Source organism: Phyllobates terribilis, unplaced genomic scaffold (genome assembly GCF_046119375.1).
Source record: "Phyllobates terribilis strain yellow unplaced genomic scaffold, ASM4611937v1 Scaffold_4__5_contigs__length_816908805, whole genome shotgun sequence".
Classification (NCBI taxonomy): domain Eukaryota; kingdom Metazoa; phylum Chordata; class Amphibia; order Anura; family Dendrobatidae; genus Phyllobates; species Phyllobates terribilis.
Genome location: NW_027362764.1, coordinates 474,188,223 through 474,209,345, shown reverse-complemented (window position 1 = coordinate 474,209,345; position 21,123 = coordinate 474,188,223). Strand labels below are relative to the sequence as shown.

Genomic DNA, 21,123 nt, shown 5'->3' with positions numbered 1-21,123 from the left:
CAATCATCTCTGGCACACATCCAGAAAGAGACCACCCCAGAGAGCTGCTGGCACATTGCTCTGTGTCAGTGATAGCTACAGCCTCCCCCCTCAGTTCATTATGAGAGAAGGGTGGGAATAGTGGGGGATGGGCTGAGGGATTACAGACTAGCTTATATATTGATATAACTCATGTCTGAACCTGTGAGACCAGCCATGCAGGACAATGTGATACTACCCGTCAGTCCCAGCACAGAAGCCCTCCAGACACCCCCTTTTTCTTTTTTTGATGGGGAGACAATGCAGAACCCCTTACCAGCCCAACCACGTCCTGTTATTGGCTCCATCTTTCCTTGTAAGCCCTCCTTCTGCCCATCCCCATTACATCATCCAGCCCAGAGACAGTGCAAGTGAATGGGAGAGCCGGGTGTCCTCAGGAGAGTGGAGGAGGGGAGGGTCCAGCCTCCTCCCTGCCCCGTATATATATCTACCAGTGCGGAGGAGCAGCCTCGCCAGCCCAGACACCAGCCGGCAGGACGGGAGGAGAGAGCACGGGCTGACCCCATCACAGAGCACGGGCTGACCCCATCACAGAGCACGGGCTGACCCCATCACAGAGCACGGGCTGACCCCATCACAGAGCACGGGCTGACCCCATCACAGAGCACGGGCTGACCCCATCACAGAGCACAGGCTTTCCCACACACAGCAGCAACCATGCGTGAGATCGTGCACCTTCAGGCTGGCCAGTGCGGCAACCAGATCGGCGCTAAGGTGAGGTGGATGGCAGTGGCAGGTGTGTGCAGATACTATGGAAGGGGTTAATAGACGATGACTGGGTGGGCTTTTCTATGTGGACCTTAGCGTGTCTGTCAGTGGCAGTGATGTGTACGGTGGTCCTCAATGAGCAGGCACTGGGTGGGGTCCTCAGGCACCTCCATCACTAGTTGTGGGGGGAGGTGTGCTAGGGCTTTGTGCTAGGCACTGAACTGAGCGTGCTCAGAGGTTGTCCTGGCAACACAACGTGCCAGCTTCATTGTATCCTTATGTGTAGCGATAGTGGCACCCGCAGCAGCATGACATACAGATGTATATCAAATTATATACCAATAAAAACCGTGAGATGACCTGTCTGATCGTAGCCATAGTCACTGGGAAGATGACCTGTCTGATTGTAGCCATAGTCACTGGGAAGATGACCTGTCTGATTGTAGCCATAGTCACTGGGAAGATGACCTGTCTGATCGTAGCCATAGTCACTGGGAAGATGACCTGTCTGATCGTAGCCATAGTCACTGGGAAGATGACCTGTCTGATCGTGAGATGAGATGTCTGATCGTAGCCATCGTCGCTGAGAATTTGAGGTTTACCATGTGGGGGAATGATCTGCTGCACAAGCCTCCCTGATAGACCTGGTAATCCCTAATGTGCAGTACTACAGAGGAGACCCCATTACAGGGGATATCATCGTCTGGCCACATCCAGAACCATTGTTCTTCATATAGACATGTTTGTGTGTACATTGCCCTCTGGCATAAGGACCTGCTTGGCATCACAATCAGAATTTGTGATCCGTTCCTTCCCTGTGCTGTGCGCTCCAGCTCTGCAGACAGTATCCGCATTCTGCAGACTATTGCACTGGGTGTGGTGTGGAGTCGCTCTGCTGCTGGTTCATCATGCGGCTCTGATTATACAGGAAAGTATCCAGATCACAATCCTCTCCTAAGTGGCATCCAATATTTAAGCAATAAAGAATAAGAAGAAATGAATTAATCTGTAACTGCTCCTTTTCTTCTTTATTCGGGTGGTTGGATTTAGACGGCTGCTTTCCACATTCTTTATTTCCCTTCACGCCATCGATCACACAATCTTATCTACTGGTGTCTTGATATAAAAGCAAATATTAAAAATGCTGATTTCCCTTTTTTCCTCCAGTTTTGGGAGGTCATTAGTGATGAGCACGGCATTGATCCCACCGGCAGTTACCATGGAGACAGTGACCTGCAGCTGGAGAGAATCAATGTCTACTATAATGAAGCTTCTGGTAAGCAATCGGTACTGACAGCGGAGGTCTCAATAGAGGGATTAGATGCTCATCACTGTATGGCTTTTTATCAATCAAGTTAAAAATAATTTCTATTCTATCAACAGGAAATAAGTATGTACCCCGCGCCATCTTGGTGGATTTGGAACCCGGCACAATGGACTCCGTGCGATCAGGACCATTTGGGCAGATTTTTAGACCCGACAACTTTGTATTTGGTTAGTATTTCTGTTCCCATAGTTGATGCCTTACTAGGAATAGTGGGAGATACCCTTGTATAAGAACCAAGGTACAAATGTGTTAGGGTTAAAAATTCTGATTATTTTGCACAAATTACAGTAATTCAGATGAGATTAATGAAGAAAAAAATAAATTAAAATCCTAAATTTACTTAGGGAACGGACTCCTTTTCTACTTTAGGATTGACTAGTGACAATCCAAGATTTTTGCAGTGATCTATGACGACATTACTGTTCTGTTCATTGATGAATATATCATTATAGCTCCATAATCTTATTGTACTTCTTTACACTTCATTATTTTACGTCAGACCCAGTGTTCTGGGCATTTATATTCATCAATGATATTTTGGTTATTTCTTATAAAGGTGGTTGAGGAATATTTAAAGTTACAGAAATGAACATCAGCAGAACTGTAGTCTGAATTGGTAAAATCATCCGCTGTTTCCATTAGAGGGTGACACCATGAGTGACAGCGCTGCTGTACAGGCCCAGTCCACCTCATAACAATATACTGATCACAGGTAGACTAATAACTATCTAGTCACCTGCACAATCATCTCACCAGATCCACAGTAAACCCAATGGAATTTATACTGTGACATGTTTTACCTTTGCAAATTGAGATTCTGGCTTTCATCCTAAGTCATGTGACAAGGCTTGTTAGAGAGTCGATATTGACTTTTGGGATTGCTACTACCTATAGGTGGCACTAGAGTTCTGAAGAGACAATTTGCATGTTTTACCTTTGCTCAGCGATTTGCTAGTGGAAATTTTGGGCACTTCAGTTAAGTAATTTCATACAAAGCGTTTCTGCCACCCATGGCTCCAGTGCAGAGACAACCCATATGAACACCCGGATTTTCAGAGAATGAAGGAATTTATCAGTCTCACTGCAATAAAAAAAATGCAAAAACAGTCTTTCTACTCTTTGTACACCAAGGGGGTGTAACTTAAACAAAATGGGCATGGCTTAACAAGTGACCTGTGAGCCAAAGAATGTCAGCAGTGGAAATATCTGACCCAAAGTCAGTTAACTAATAGGAGGTGTAAACCTCGAAAAGACAGTCCAGAGATGCACAAGATTTCTCGACTGTCTAGTCTAAGAATTAGGATTTCTAAATGTGCCACATTATCTTTTATTACACATTATCCACTTCATACAAATGCCAAAACTTGATTGTACCTCTACCTGCTTTCTTTCAAGCCTTAACCTTGTCTGAAATGGAATCGGCGAGTACTGCTATCTCAACCTGTAGATTATTGGCCCTCACAGCACTCAAATGCTCAGGAAGCAGCTTTTAGAATGTGATCTCACTGCACGATCAAGCATAACAAGGGGCGTAACTATAGTAGGTGCAGGGGTTGCAATCTCACCCGGAACCTGGAACCCAGGGGGCCTGAAGGGTCCCTTCAGACATTTTAAGAGACTATTAATGTTAAACACCTGTGATAGTTGGGGGCCCTATTGGAGATTGTGCATTGTGGCCCACCGCCTTCAAGTTACGCCACTGAGCATAGCCCAGACAGTTACTATAATATTTGTGTTGAGGCATTAAGACTATGTTCCCATAATGAGTTTTTGATGTTGCAGAATTTCTGCACCTATTACAGGTGCATCTCACAAAATTAAAATATCATCAAAAAGTTAATTTATTTCAGTTCTTCAATACAAAAAGTGAAACTCCTATATTATAAAGAGTTATTACAAACAGAGTGATCTATTTCAAGCGTTTATTTCTGTTAATGTTGATGATTATGGCTTACAGCCAATGAAAACACAAAAGTCATTATCTCAGTAAATTAAAATAATTAGCAAAAAAACACCTACAAAGGCTTCCCATGTGTTTAAAAAGGTCCCTTAGTCTGTTTCAGTAGGCTCCACAATCATGGGGAAGACTGCTGACTTGACCGATGTCCAGAAGGCAGTCATTGACACACTCCACAAGGTCCCAGAGTTCCAATTTTCATTTGGAAATCAAGGTCCCAGAGTCTGGAGGAAGATTGGAGAGGCACACAATCCAAGCTGCTTGAGGTCTAGTGTGAAGTTTCCACAGTCCGTGATGGTTTGGGGAGCCATGTCATCTGCTGGTGTAGGTCCACTCTGTTTTATCAAGACCAAAGTCAGCGCAGCCATCTACCAGGAAATTTTAGAGCACTTCATGCTTCCCTCTGCCGACAAGCGTTTTGGAGATGGAAATGTCATTCTCCAGCAGGACTTGGCACCTGTCCACACTGCCAAAAGTACCAATACTTGGTTTAGAAACAACAGTATCACTGTGCCTGATCTGCCAGCAAACTCAGCTGACCTTAACCCCATAGAGAATCTATGGGATATTGTCAAGAGGAAGATGAGAAACACCAGACCCAACAATGCAGACGAGCTGAAGGCTGCTATCAAAGCAACCTGGGCTTCCATAACCCCTCAGCAGTGCCACAAGCTGATCGCCTCCATGCCACGCCGCATTGATGCAGTAATTGATGCAAAAGGAGCCGACCAAGTATTGAGTGCATTTCCTGAACATACATTTCAGATTTTAAAAACATTTTTCAAGCTGTTGTTATCAAGTATTCTAATTTACTGAGATAATGACTTGTGTTTTCATTGGCTGTAAGCCATAATCATCAACATTAACAGAAATAAACACTTGACATAGATCACTCTGTCTGTAATGAATCTATATAATGAGTTTCACTTTTTGCATTGAAGAAATGAAATAAATTACATTTTTGATGATATTCTAATTTAGTGAGATGCACCTGTATTTAAATTAGGTTATGGGTGCATTTCCTCCATAACTAAGGGTACAATGCACTTGAAACCAGTAGATGTGGTTGCTCTGCACAATGTTTTAGCCATGCTATTTCTGATCTTTTAACCAGTATCTTGGACTTTGTATTTATCACACATAAAAGAGCTTTGTTTGTTCGAGTATCCATTTTCTGCATTGACATTTCCAGATACCTTTTTTGTATACTAATCTTGGGTCTCTTTAACACTGTGGCACGGATCCACCTTCCATGAACAAAGTGGATGTTTTGTTCAGTAGCACAAATTACCAATATTGGAAGACTACACAATATTCCTATGTGGGCTGCTGAGCAAAACATCCCCTCTGTTAATGGAAGTTGGAGCTCCTTGCCAATCTGCTAAAGAGACCCAAGATTGTCGAGCAGAAAAGGGCAACTGGAAGCTTCCATGGACCACTCAGTCACGAGACATTAAATCTTATAGAACATATGTGTTATGTTTGATCATCCAGAGAAACTACGTTCAAAAATCTGCTTCCCATGATCAGTCTTTTACGTTTTATGTGCTGAGAAGGCCATCATTCCACAGATCAAGATAGCAGGACTCATTTATTCCATTCCAGACCAGGTTAAGGCCTTGAAGAAAGCAAATAATGGTACAATTCATGAATCGCCTCCACAGAGTCTACATCCTCTCTCAATAAAGTATACATAATAGTTTATTTACAGCCCTCAATGCCATGTTATTAAGCCTTTAGCCCTTTTCAATCCCTTATCACTCCATGACGTAATATAAATATATTATACAGCTGGCAATGACTTTTATCAGCAGCGATCGGCGGTACCGATGATCCCTGCTGTTAGCCTCTTAAATGCCGCAGTCAATTACTGGCGGCGGCATTTAAGTGCGGCAATCTGGCCTGGATGTATGTCCAGGAGCCCGTCGGCCCCCGTGCTTGTCATGTTAATTTTCCTCTGACTTCCAGGAACAAGCTGGGTGTCCTAGTAGACACTTACTGTATTTTTACTGTATACAGAAATACTATAGTTATTGCTGTTAGTATTAGCTGATCAAATTTAAGTCACCTAAAGTGAAAAAGTGAAAGGTTAAAAAAAAAAAAAAGTCTTTGAATTATTTTTAAATTGCTCCCCCATTTTTCCCCAGTTAAAAATGAATAAATGGGGGGGAAACAAAGAAAACATTTTCTATCACTGTCTGTAAAATCTGATCAAAACGATGTAAAGGAAAAGAAATCAAAAAAACAAGCCCTCATATACAGTGGCATGTAAAAGTTTGGACACCCCTGGTCAAAATTACTGTTACTGTGAACAGTTAAGCAAGCTGAAGATGAAATGATCTCTAAAGGCCTAAAGTTAAAGATGGCACCTTTCCTTTGTATTTTAGGCAAAAAATGTTTACATTTTAAAAATTACAAAAAGGAAAATGGGCAAGTGCAAAAGTTTGGGCACCCTTGGATATTTGTGTGCTCAGATAACTTTGACCAAGCTTTCAGAACTTAATTAGCCTGTTAGGGTTATGGCTTGTTCATGATCATTGTTAGGAAAGATCAGGTGATGCAAATTTCTCAGCTTTATAAAAACCCAGACTCCTCTAACCTTGTGCCAAAAAACAGCAGCCATGGGTTCTTCCAAACTTGTACATGGCACTGTATCTGTCAGCAGGAAATGAAAAAAAGTTATGGCTATGCATCCTTATAGAGTACCTGTCTTTAACAAAAAAAAAAAAAACTATTAACTTGCAGATGTGGGGTCAATCTGCAGGTTGATAGCATTTTAAAGCCGCGCAGCTGCTGCACTTGAAGCCCGGATGCCGGTAGGAAATGAACTTCACCCAGCAGCCTTGGGCTTTCAGTCGCTGCTCAGTACATAGTGAATGGTGGTTGTAACCACAGCCTGGCACTGACTGACATCCAGCTCATCATTACAGAGCTGGCTGTCAGTCCGTCAGTCAGTGGTTACAGCCGCCACTCACTATGTACTGAGCGGTGACTAAAACTACTTCACAAATAGGGGCACAAAGTTAGTCAGGTCATAGATGATATACACTTAGGGTCAGATTCATCAAAGCTTTTATACCTGTATTCTGTGTAAAAAGTTTTGAAAAGTTGCAGAACTTTTGCTCTAACATTTTCCGACTTTTGGCACAACATTTTTGTCCAGCTCTGACAAAGGGGGTGTGTGGCAAGCATCAGTGTTCTCTACACCACAAATCTTGATCCAGCAGGGACTGGAGTAGGACTTCGGGCAAAGCGTACACAGAGGTGTACCCCTGGAAGCATCTCTGACTCCCAGATCACTGCTGTCAGCAACGTGGTCAGAGTATTACACCACTTTTACGGACTCACAATAAAACATACAAAAACGAAACCAAAATGGATTTTCCTGGGACATATGTTAAGGAACATCCTTTCCAGGGTAATGACTTGTATATAAGGCAAAATAAATAACCAAAAACAAAAATACTCCTCCACAAGTTGGGCTATGTTCACACGTAGCATTTTTGATGCGTTTTTGCACTTTTGAATTGCTTTCAACCAAGACAAATGCATTCACCAGGAAATGTCATTTTAACATTTTACAACCTTATCTGGCCATGTGGTGTGTGACACATCATCAGACACATGCATACAGTGCTGAAAAGACATGGGAACAGCATGGGGAAGACCTCTGGAAGCATCTCTGACTCCCAGGTCACTGCCTAAAAGTGTGCCCATCATAAGTGATCCTTGGCGCATGCGAAGATGCCTCCCGCCATGCACCTGTCGTTGCAGACTTGCAACAATCACCGTCCACGTCCTTGTCCCAGTGCAGCGTTCAGTTGTCCCTACCCCATTCCTTGGAATGCGAGCGCAAGTATGCAGGCAGCCACCCACCCACAGGCAGCAATACTATACTGCCAAATTTTTGACAGCTGCTTGCACTTGAAATGTGGCCTTTTAGGGTCGTGGAGGCGGAAGCTTTTCACAACCTCATGCCGGCGGTGGCCGAGTGTCCATACTCGGTCCCTAGCCGCCACTATATTTACCGGTATCGCCTCCGCCTTCCACAAGCACGGGTCCCACAACATTACCCGTGCCCTCCCCAGTGCACTTACTGGGAAGGACCGCCTAACCACAAACACGTGGCCAGGGACGGTACGTAGCCAGTCCACAACTTTTTTGGCTGAGAGTTGTATTTAGCTCCGTGAAAGGACTGGCATAGAGGGAAACCGTATCTACCCTGCGTGTCATTTCTCTCAGGAAGTCCTCTAAAGCTGCTTGCACTTGAAATGTGGCCTGAACATTACTGCTGGTAGTTTTCTGTTGGAATTTGCTTGCCTCCTACCAGCCTGGAATATTTCCAGCAAACTATGGTACGACGCCATGGTATTAGCACTGCCCGCAGTACCAGTAGCGAAGCCATCCCCAATTTCCTTCTCAGGCATTTTATTTGGTAGACTGAGTGTCTGCCCAAATACATTTTCTCACAAAGGAGCTGAAGATAGAGTGGCAGTAGGTGCAAATTTCTCCAGCCTGTTAGATATTAGAGGGTGAACGGCAGCACATTGGATCAGTGGTTAGCACTGAAGCCTTGCAGCGCTGGGATCCTGGGTTCAAATCCCAGCAAGGACAACATCTGCAAAGACTTTGTATGTTCTCCCCGTGTTTGCGTGTGTTTCCTCCTCGGTAAAAAAGCAGCCATAGAGTGTCCGGGAACCTTCCCATACACTTTTTTTAGTCAGGACTGCTTCTCAGCAGGGTTGGACAGTCCCACCAGAGAATCCTCTGGTGTGCCTTGGCTTCTACCTCAGGAGAGTTCATGATAGCGCTAACTTTGCAGCTGCTATGGGGCTCTTGAGCGGGTGAGAAAGGTTAGCCCTCAGAATGAAGTCCTCTGGTGGGCACAATGTTTTTCAATCTGAAACAGCTTCTCAGTGGGAGTTGAATTTCACCACAGCCATATTCTTTAGCTCGGTGAAAGGACTGGCATAGAGGCAAACCGTATCTACCCCGGCTGTCATTTCTCCATCACCAGGTTCCGCCCATTGTCACACACGACTGGCTGTATGTTCAGCGGTGAGAGCCACAGATCAGGCTGCTGTGTTACAGCTTTCAACAACTCTGCAGCGCTGGGCGGTTTGTCAATTAAGCATTAAGCATGTTATCTTCAGCACAGCCTGTTGCCGCTTGGCCAAGGCAGTTCTGCAGTGCTGTCAGCTTGTGACTGTTCAGCTCATGCATCTCCTCTTCCATCTCCGAAATGATCACATCAATGTGATTACATTGAGGTTAAATTGGTGACTCTTTTTTTATACTAAAGAAAGATGCTATTGATTTTTTTTTTTTTTTTTTTTACGTTATTTTTTAAGACAAATGCATTCACCGGGAAATGTCATTTTAACATTTTAGAACCTTATCTGGCAATGTCGTGTGTGACACATCCTTTTTTATTTATGATGGAGGGACTCTGAAAGTCATAAAGCCTATTTTTACAGGGACATCAGACGGCCCTTACTATTCTTAAAAGGCCAGCAGTCGGCCCTAGCTATTGTTAGAGAGCCATCAGCCAGCTATGCTTTGTTGTTCCCATTATTAACAAGTGGGTCTCCTGTGCTGTTATTGCGTATCCAGTGACTGCAAGGGCCGCCAAAAATTTGGACGCAACCCAATACCCCTTTGAAAAGACATAGAGGAGCCTCTCAGTAAAAAAAATGTTCCCATTATAAAGGATCAGGTCTCCTATAAGTGGTAATGCCCATGCTGTGACTGCAAGGGCTGCCAAAATTTGGGAAAAACCCCTCTAAGAATTTAAAGACACATAGAACAGGGCCACAGTAAGGACAAATTCCCATTAGAAAGGAGAGAGTCTCCCATAGTGTTGGCCTATGCAGTGAATGCAAGGGCTGACAAAAGTTTTGAGGCACTTCAATGCCCCTTGGAAGAGACGTGGAGGAGGGCCTCATAAAAAAATGTTCCCATTAGAAAGGAGCGGGCCTCCTATACTTGTAATGCCCATGTACTAAGTGTATGGGCTGACAAACATTTACCCCTGGGGGGTATACATGAACATACTGTATAAAAAAAAAAAATTTCACGGGCATCATAAACACCCTTTAAAAAAAATATGTGGGTGTTGCATCACGGACCACTGTCACCCTGGTGATATGGTGGTGGAGGAGGACAAGAGCAAATAGACAAAATCAGGAAGTGTATACCCATGTGTGGGTGTGAAAAGGTGCATGGGAATACACCTCCCAAGAAAAGACACTGGATTTGAGTTTGTTATGCTGCTATCATTCGGTGTTGAGAAGTCTGGCCCAATCTAGCCCTTGTTCATTTTTATAAGAGTCAGCCTGTCAGCATTTTCAGTTGACAGGCGGATGCGCTTATCAGTTATAATTCCACCAGCAGCACTAAAAACCCGCTCTGATAAAACGCTGGCGGCAGGGCAGGCCAGGACCTCCAAGGCATAGAGAGCCAGTTCATTCCACGTATCCAACTTGGATACCCAATAATTATAAGGCACAGAGGAATCACGGAGGACGTTGGTACGGTCGGCAAGGTACTCCCTCAGCATCTTCCCAAACTTTGCACTCCTTGTGAGAGTACCCCGCGCCTCAGGGCCTGTGTGATGGGAGGGTCTGAGAAAACTCTCCCAGAACTTTGACAGTGTTCCCCTGCCTCTGCTGGATTGAAGTTGTGTCTCTCTCGCCTGTACTCCTTGGTTGTCCAACCAAGTGTGCCCTCTGCCGCCAGTGTTTTCAGATGTGAATTTTTTTAATAGTTCCGCAACAAGGGCCTTCTGGTACTGCCCCATTTTTGTAGACCTATCCGCCTCAGGAATAAGAGATATAAAGTTCTTGTATCGTGGGTCTAGAAGTGTCTCCAACCAGTAATAACTGTCACCCAAAATTTTGAGAACGAGCGGGTCATGGGAAAGGCAGCGTAACATAAACTCAGCCATGCGTGCCAGACTACTAACAGGCAAGACTTCCGTGTCCTCACCAAGAGGATGGTCTTCCTCCTCCTCCCTTCTCCTCCTCCCTCTCCTTCTCCTTCTTCCTCTTCGCTCCATCTGCAATGCATCCTCTTTGATTGTGAGCAGAGAGCGTTTCAGAAGACAGAGAAGCGGGATGGTGACGCTAATTATGGCGTCATCGCTGCTCACCATCTTGGTGGAGTCCTGAAAGTTTTGGAGGATGGTACATATGTCTGACATCCATGTCCACTCCTGAGGTCTTATGTGTGGAGTCTGAACTGAATACCGACGGCCTTGTTGATGCTGGTACTCAACAACTGCCCTCTTCTGCTCACAAATCCTTCCCAACACCAGTCTGTGAGCCGGAAGCTGCAAACGCTGCTGAAACACTGCAAGGGCGGCGGAAGCTGTAGCTGACTTTCTAAAATGGGCACACAGGCGGCGTACTTTAACAAGCAGCTCCGAGTAGGATTTGAGAAACCGCTGAACCACAAGGTTAAGCACATGGTCCAGGCATGGTACGTGTGTGAGCTCGCCTCGCCTCAGAGCCGCCACCAGGTTCCGGCCATTGTTACACACGACCATGCCTGGCTGTAGGTTCAGTGGTGTGAGCCACAGATCTGCCTGCTCTTTCAGAGCTGTCCACAACTCTTCAGCATTGTGCGGTTTGTCACCTAAGCATATTAGCTTCAGCACAGCCTGTTGTCGCTTGGCCGAGGCAGTGCTGCAGTGCTTCCAGCTTGTGACTGATGTGGTCATTTCGGAGATGGAGGCTGAAGAGGTGCAGGAGCTGTAGACCGTGGGGGCAACCCTGATTGAACTAGGGCCCGCAATCCTTGCCGTCGGGAGGACGTGTTCCGTCCCAAGGTCCGACTGGGTCCCGGCTTCCACTATGTTAACCCAGTGTGCTGTCAGCGAGATGTACCGTCCCTGCCCACAAGCACTTGTCCACGTATCCGTGGTTAGGTGTACTTTACCGGTAACTGCCACCCGCAGACACTGTTCCTGGACCATGGGGTTTGGCCCACAAAGTCGGGTGCTTTGCTGCCATGTGCATGTACATGCTGGTGGTGGTCAGGCTGGTCGTTTTGCCACCCCTGCTGATGCTGGCCTGGCAGGTGGTGCAAATGGCCTTTTTGGGGTTATCGGCAGAGTCTTTAAAAAACAACCAGACTCGGGAAGACCTAACAGTTGTACTGGCAACTTCCTTCGTGTTGGTGTTACGGGGAACGGTTGCCTGCCTTCTGTCTGCAGCCACCACACTGCTTCTTCCTGCCTGTTGGGGTGCTCTGCCTCCCTCCCCCTGTGTGCTGCTGTCCTCGCTCTGCATGTCCTCGCTCTGCATGTCCTCCTGCCAGGTTGGGTCAGTTACTATATCATCCACCACTTCGTCTTCCACTTCCGCACCCTGGTCCTCCTCCTGACTTTCTGGCAATTGTGTCTCATCATCGTCCACTTCTTGTGATACTTTTCCACCGTCGCCTTCGTGTGACCGTGGCTGCTCAAATATTTGGGCATCGCTACATGCGATCTCCTCTTGCCCCGCTTCAAGTGGACCGAACGAGAGGCCCGAATCTATAAATGGAAAAGTGAACAGCTCTTCAGAGTCCAAGTGTGGGATCAGTTGTCTCTGGGTACTCTGCATGGTGGGAGGAAGGAGGATCAGGGTGAGGAATATGCGGTCCAGACTCAAGGCTACTGAGACTTGACCGTGTGGAAGACGGGGTGGTGGTGGTGGCTAAGTGACTGGAAGCATTATCCGCTATCCAACCAACAACCTTTTGACACTGCTCTGGGTTCCATAGTGGTGTGCTGCGGTCCCCTAGAAATTGGGACAGGAAGGTCAGGCGAGAAGATGTGGGTGTTTGTTGTGGCAAAATTTCGGCTTGCCCACGGCCTTGTCCTCGGCCTCTGCATGCACCATTACCATCACGTCCAGTTCACCGTCCCTTGCCACGTGCCTTGCCCATTTTAAATGGAGGACAGTATCTTCCACGCTCACTACAAATGACTGAGTTTGGAGCAAACTTATATGTGATCCATGGGATAGAGAAAACTGTAGATAAGTAGTTTGAACGGCAAACTGCGGTGAATTGCTTCAATGACACACTAAAGGAAATTTTTAATGGAGGCCAGAAATGGCAGTACTTTCTGACAACGTATATGTGATCCGTTTGACGGAGAAAACACAGTTTTAAATACCTGGCCTGTAGTAACTAGTTTGAACAGCAAACTGGTGTGAATTGCTTCAATGACACACTAAGGCTATGTGCCCACGATGCAGAAATGCTCCGGATTTTTCCTGAGCGTTTCTGCATCTCCCTGGCAGAAAAAACGCATTCGGATTGTACATGCGTTTTTCCAGCCAGGGACATGCGGATGTGAAGCTTTCTTTACAAGCCTTTCCGCATGCGGGTTGACAAGCGCTTTCCAAGCGATTTTAGCATCACTTGGAAAGTGCTTGTCAACTTGGTCACACTATATAAATCCATGCAAACGGCATGGATTTATATAGTGTGACCCCCAAAGAATGGTTAAAAAAAAAAAAATCTATACTTACCTTCCGATGGCCCCCAGAGTCTTGCTTTGCTCCGTCCTGGCTGCCGGCAGATCGCGGTACACTGAAGGACCTGCCGTCACATGACTATGACATCAGCGCAGGTCCTTCAGTCCACCGCGATCTGCCGGAATGGGAGGACGAGTGCAATGGGGGCCGTCAGAAGGTAAATATAACATTTATTTATTTTATTCTTTTTTCACAGGTTCTATGGTACGCGGGTCCGGAGTAGTCTCCTGTCCTCCACACCCGGATACCATCCGCACATTGAAACGCATGGAATGCGCATCTACATATGCAGTGATGCGTAATCCATGCGTTCCAATGCAAGTCAATGGCGGCGAAAACGCAGCGCTTCCGCAAAATAATTGGTAGTGCTGCGTTTTTTTCCGCAATGATAATCCGCAGCGGAAATTTCCGCAGCATGTGCACAGCACATGTGGATTATCATTGGGGAACATGGCAGGCCTTCTACCATGCGTTTTTTAAGCGTTTCTGCAGCGTTTTTGCCGCTGCAGAAATGCTTAAAAAACGCATCGTGGGCACACAGCCTTAAGGAATTTTTTTAATGGAGGCCAGAAATGGCAGTATTTTCTGACAACGTATATGTGATCCGTTTGATGGAGAAAACACAGTTTTAAATAGCTGGATTTCTAGCGCTCTAATATGGAAAGGACCTTGCTGTATTCTGCAGTGCCAACAAGCAAATGGCGCAGAAAAAATGGTGTTCTCTAGATTGCTTTTTAAGCAAATAATGAGGATTAAGATCCAAAGAAAAGTATTCCTGGCCCCTGAGACCTGGGCCTTTGTATAGAAATATCTTAACAGCAGCAGAAGGCAGAATTGGAATGGAGCCTCTTGTGCTATATGCGCTACAGTCTGCTATATACACCGCCTGCCTATACACCCTGCCTGCCTGATATCTCTGCAGATAGATTAGTCCTCAGAAGGACTGTTTGTTAAGATGGATATGTGTAATGTACGGTTTTTCTCCCTACACTACCTAATACACAAGCAAATCTGTCCCTGACGCTGCAGCACCTCTCCCAAAACAAGCAAATGGCGCAGAAAAACGGTGTTCTCTGGATTGATTTTTAAGCAAATAATGAGGATTAAGATCCAAAGAAAAGTATTCCTGGCCCCTGAGACCTGGGCCTTTGTATAGAAATATCTAACAGCAGCAGAAGGCAGAATTGGAATGGAGCCTCTTGTGCTATATACACTGCCTGCCTATACACCCTGCCTGCCTGATATCTGTGCAGATGGATTAGTCCTCAGAAGGACTGTTTAAGATAGATATGTGTAATGTACGGTTTTTCTCCCTACACTACCTAATACACGATCAAATCTCTCCCTGACACAGCAGCAGCTCTCCCTACACTGTCTGATCCGGAGTGACTGTGACGAGCATGGCGGCGCCAGGTCTGATATAGACCTGATGATGCTGTGCGGCCAGCCAATCACTGTAATGCCCACAACCAACATGGCTTCGGCATTACAGTGCATGGCAGACAATCCCTGCATGTTCATTGGCTCTCTAAAGAGCGCCAAACTTGCAGGGAGCGGACCCGAGTTCCCGCCCGAGCAACCCGGAAATACTCGGCGAGCGCCGAGCATCTCGAGCAGTGAGATGCTCGGGCGAGCACTGAGAGGTAGCGAGCATGCTCGCTCATCACTAGTGTACACCACTAAGCTGACACTGCTGATTCATGAAGGGGTGTACACCTCTTCATGAATCAGGAGCATCTGCCTGAAGCCCATCTCCTCATCAAGACCAGCGTGAAAAACGGGCCCTTGGACTAGACGGTCAAATGATTTAGCAGATGTACAAGCAGCATGAGCCATTTTGCTAAATCTTCTGCATTTTAAGACTGTCTAGGCTAAGTTTGCATTCTTAGCTTTAGTAAATCAGCCTCAAAGATTTTAAGCCAATGGTGGGATCAAATTCTATCAAAGTAAGGCAGGATAGCCTTTTACAAAAGGGATTTTCTGTGACCTGATTCACTCCTGCTTTTGGGTCCAAAAGAAAACTCTGATCTGGATTGTTCTTACAATGGTGTGTAGGAAGTCTTACAACATTGAATAGCATATCTTGTTAGGACTCAATTTGTTAAAAAACAACTCTGTTTAAATTGAATAATGTGGTTAATATAATCGATTTCCATTTCAGGTCAAAGTGGTGCTGGAAACAACTGGGCCAAAGGTCATTATACGGAAGGAGCAGAGCTGGTAGATTCAGTTCTAGATGTGGTGAGAAAAGAATCTGAAAGCTGTGACTGCCTGCAGGGTTTTCAGTTGACCCATTCCTTAGGTGGTGGCACTGGTTCTGGTATGGGTACACTGCTCATCAGCAAGATTAGGGAAGAGTACCCTGACCGAATCATGAATACATTTAGTGTGATGCCATCACCCAAGGTCTCAGACACTGTGGTTGAACCATACAATGCCACTCTTTCTGTACATCAGTTGGTGGAAAACACAGATGAAACCTACTGCATAGACAATGAAGCTCTATATGACATCTGTTTCCGCACTTTAAAGCTAACAACACCAACTTACGGAGACCTCAATCATTTGGTATCTGCAACCATGAGTGGGGTAACAACCTGCCTTCGTTTCCCAGGCCAGCTCAATGCAGATTTACGAAAACTAGCTGTCAACATGGTGCCTTTTCCACGACTGCACTTTTTTATGCCTGGGTTTGCTCCACTTACTAGCCGTGGCAGTCAGCAATACCGTGCCCTGACTGTGCCAGAACTGACGCAACAAATGTTTGATTCCAAGAACATGATGGCGGCTTGTGATCCCCGTCATGGACGCTACCTCACTGTGGCTGCTATCTTCCGAGGAAGAATGTCCATGAAGGAAGTCGATGAGCAGATGCTCAATGTCCAAAACAAAAACAGCAGCTACTTTGTAGAATGGATCCCCAATAATGTGAAGACCGCTGTGTGCGACATTCCACCACGAGGCCTCAAAATGTCTGCCACATTTATTGGCAACAGCACTGCCATTCAAGAGCTATTCAGGAGAATCTCAGAGCAGTTTACAGCTATGTTCCGCCGAAAAGCCTTCTTGCATTGGTACACAGGTGAAGGAATGGATGAGATGGAATTTACTGAAGCTGAAAGCAACATGAATGACCTGGTATCAGAGTACCAACAATACCAAGATGCCACTGCTGACGAGCAAGGAGAGTTTGAAGATGAAGAAGGAGATGATGAAGCTTGATGATGAGAAAGGCTTTTGTTTCTTAGAAATACAAGGCACAGTTTCTCAATAGCTAGTATGAAGGCTACAGCAGAATTGTGTTCGAGCATGTGTTTTCTTTTCCATTGTCCGTGAAGTCAAGATCATTGTGTTTTGTTACCTTAATGTTGAAAATTGTTTAGGCTCTTCTAATTCATGAGAAGATCTGTACTAGAAGGATGTAGAAGTGATTGACTGCTTTTAGATGTTGTTTTGCACTGGAAATCATAAAAGAATATTTGTCTGCACTGTGTTGTCTGGTTTATTCTTTTTTCTTCCTTATAGTTTGATAAAACTTGTAATACCAGATAAAAACATAAATGAAAACTGCACATAAAACATCTTGTTTCCTATTATGAACCAGCAATGAAGTTCTTCATATGTGCAAGGAACCTGGTTGAGACTCATTAGGCTCATGTCATGCCTAACCTGCATATGTTCTAGAAGATTCATAATAATATACCAGCAAAAGGTGAGCTATGATTAAAATATAACATTTAATATATTAAATTAACAACCATTAACCCCTTTACCCCCGAAGGCTGTTTTTTACGTTAATGACTAGGCCAATTTTTACAATTCTGACCACTGTCACTTTGGGGAAATAACTCTGGAACACTTTAGCTCATCCCACTGATTCTGAGACTGTTTTTTCATGACATATTGTACTTCATGATAGTGGTAACATTTCTTATATATGTCTTGCGTTTATTTGTGAAAAAAATCGGAAGTTTGGCGAAAATTTCGCAATTTTCAAAAATTTAATTTTGATGCCCTTAATTAAATCAGAGAGTTATGTCACACAGAATAGTTAACATTTCTGACATGTCTACTTTACATGAGCACAATTTTGGAACCCAAATTTTTTTTTATGTTAGGAAGTTATAAGGGTTAAAAGTTGACCAGCAATTTTCTCATTTTTTTCAACAAAATTCACAAAACCATTTTTTTAGGAACCACACCACATTTGAATTCACTTTGAGGAGCCTATATGACAGAAAATACCCGAAAGTGACACCATTTTAAAACCTGCACCCCTCAAGGTGCTCAAAACCACATTCAAGAAGTTTATTAACCCTTCATGTGCTTCATAGCAATTAATCGAACGTGAAAGGAAAAAATGAACTTAACTTTTTTTCACTAAAATTTTACTTTAGACCCCAATTTTTTTATTTTCAGAAAGGTAACAAGTGAAATTGGACCCTAAAAGTTGTTGTGCAGTTTCTCCTGAGTACGCTGATACCCTATATGTGGGGGAAAGCCATTGTTTGGGCACACGGCTCGGAGGGGAAGGAGCACCGTTTGACGTTTGGAATTGACAGCGGACGCCATGTCGCTTTTTGAGAGCCCCTGATGGATCTAAAACAGTGGAAACCCCCCACAAGTGACCCCATTTTGGAAACTAGACACCTTAAGGAACTTATTTAGATGTGTGGTGAGCACTTTTTACCCCCAAGTGTTTTGCAGAAGTTTAAAACGTAGAGCCGTGAAAAAAAAAAATCACTTTTTTTTTCCCACAAAAAACGATCTTTTAGCCACAATTGTTTTATTTTCACAAGGGTAGCAGGAGAAATTGGACTCTAAAAGTTGTTGTAGAATTTCTCCTGAGTACTTTGATACCCCATATGTGGGATAAAACGACTGTTTGGGTGCACGTCAGGGCTCGGAAGGGAAGGAGTGACGTTTTGGAATGCAGAATTTGATGGAATGGTCTGTGGGCGTCATGTCACATTTTCAGAGCCCCTGATGTGCCTAAACAGTGGAAGTGCCCCCTTTTTGGAGCTCATCTACTGATTCCTGATATGTGAATTTTATAATGTAGTGTCATACGTCAGTTGTGTAGCGTTCGGCAGGTTGTCACACTTCAGTTGTGTAAGTCAGAAATAAATTTAGTAGTCCATGGCTGTGTCGTACCGTCTGAAGCATTTTTTCATGCACAGGCCAAGTTTATAGGGGCAGGTGTCACATTGATAAATGGTGTCCTTGCATATCCCCCTTTGGTAACACACTCGGCACCTATTTTGTGACTTACCTTTTTTTCCCTGTTTGAGGGACCTCCCCCGGGAAATGCTGGCCTGGTACGACTCGAGGTCCTTCAGTTCCGGAAGTACTGGGGCCTGCTCTGTCACCACTGCCAAATATCAGACCCTTGATCACTACCCCCTGGAACTGATGGTACGACGTAGAAGTCTGGCCTGCACATTGTGATAGCAGGAAAGCATTGTGCATTGCCATCTGTGCGATGTGCACGGCCATATTCTTGTACCACACCTTGGCCTTTCTCAAAGCACTGTAAGGCTGGAGGACTTGGTCAGAGAGATCAACTTCCCCCATGAACTTGCTGTACCCCACTACACTGGTTTGACGACCTGTGTAGAGGAACCTCGTACAGTGTATGGTGGTCAAGAGAAGGACATCCCTTTTGTACTTGACCAGCAGCAGGTGGTCACTACACTAGTGGCCAAAATTGAGGCAACAAGATTTATGAATTTTTAGCATTTTGCCAATATAAATACAAATTTCATGAATGTTTTTGATTTCACAGTAAAGTTTTTAAGTAGAAATAACAATCTCATATAGAAACACAATAATAGCAGGAAATTTGTTCATTTGTCAACAAATTGGACACTATTGTCACTCAGATGACTCTGGGAGAAAAGCCATTTTGTCCTCTTTTCATATCTAACTCTAAAATGTTAATACTTAGTTGGATAGCCCTTGGCCTTGATACCTGACTGGCATCTACTTGGCATGCTATCTACCAGTTTGTTTAAATGAGATGGTGTGATATGAAACCATGATTTGATGATGGCTGCAATGAGTTCCTGCTTATTTGAAGCCTGCTGTTTTGACACCGCTCTTTTCAGCTGAGCCCAGAGATTCTCAATAGAATTGAGATCTGGGCTGTTTTCTGGCCAATTCAATAGCTGGACATTTTTGTCCTTGAACCAAGAGAGATATTTTTTAGCTGTATGGCATGGGGCTCCATCTTGCTGAAAAATAAACGGTGTCCCTTCACCAAATACATTACGTGCCGAAGGAATGAGTTTAGGCTGAAGGACTTCCTTGATGTACTTTTCAGCATTAACTGTTCCTTCAATTACCTGCAGCCTACCAACTGCATCTCTGGACACTCAGCCCCATACCATAACACTCAGAGGATGCTTCATGGTGGGTACTCTGGCAAGCAATCCTCTCCAGGTAGTCGTCGAATGTAGCAGACACCGTCGCTGCCAAAGATGGATATGCGTGTCTCATCGCTCCATAAAACATTTCTCCATCGTTCAGTTGGTCCATTTAGAATGTTCTTTGGCCCACTGCAGACGTTTATGACGTTGTGAGGCATTCAAAAATGGCTTTTTACGTGGTATTCTGGCTCTTAACCCCGCGTTTACCAATCGTCGAACCATCCGATCGGACACTGTCACTCCAGTGTTGACAAGCTCCTTGTTGATGTCAACTGCTGTTGATTTCCTGTTATTTAGGGTGATTCTAAAAATTCTTCTATCAGTCTGACGAGTTGTAGCCTTCTTCCTTCCTCTATCTGGTTTATTCTTTATCGAACCAGTCTCTTGAAACTGCTTACACACTTTGAGAACGAAAACATGTAATTGCTCACCTTTTGATGACAAACTGGCTCTAAAATATAAAAACCACCTTTTAATCGCGCAATATCGGTCTTAAATCACACCCAGGTCACTATAAACAAACATAGAATACATATCACAGAAGAGGGTGTGTGTTCAAGTAAGTATGTCAGTGAAAACGTTCATTAAATATTGGTGATGGTGAAAAACTGCAGGCGTTGCCTCAATTTTGGCCACTAGTGTACATTGGGCTCTGCTCTCACCCCTTCTGAGCATCTGCCCAATTAGCATCTTTGGGAGGCCTCTCTGATCGCGCAGAGAGTGACGTGAGCAGTGGAATGCTGGTATAAAAGTTATCCCCGTAGAGGTGTTATCCTTGATCCAGCAGTGGGTGCACCAAATCCCACACAATTTTCCCGTTCACTCCCAGGACAGGGGTCATTCAGGGGGTTCAATCCGGGGGTCCTTCCCTTCATAAACCCTAAACTTGTGAGTGTACCCTGAGGTACTCTCTCAAAGTTTGTACAGCTTAAGTCTGTACCTGGCCCTCTTACTGGGCAGATACTGCCGGAATCCAAGCCACCCCTTAAAATGACTTAGGGACTCATCCACGCAGATGTCCCTTTGGGGCACGTACACGTCAGGAAACTTGTTGAAGTGCTCGATGACAGGCCGAACTTTGAAAAGATGATCAAAGTTGGGGGTCATCTCATGCAGGACACCGTGCATTATCTTTGT

General features: G+C 44.8%; 1 protein-coding gene across 1 annotated transcript; it reads left to right on the top strand.

Moving 5' to 3' along the window:
* Nucleotides 1-439: 439 nt before the first annotated feature.
* Nucleotides 440-17,046, top strand: LOC141265525 (tubulin beta-2B chain). The gene is made up of 4 exons (XM_073678699.1): nt 440-753; nt 1,915-2,023; nt 2,131-2,241; nt 15,720-17,046. The coding sequence occupies exons 1-4, from the start codon at nt 697-699 to the stop codon at nt 16,778-16,780; spliced, it is 1,338 nt and encodes a 445-aa protein (XP_073534800.1). The 5' UTR covers nt 440-696; the 3' UTR covers nt 16,781-17,046.
* Nucleotides 17,047-21,123: the final 4,077 nt, after the last annotated feature.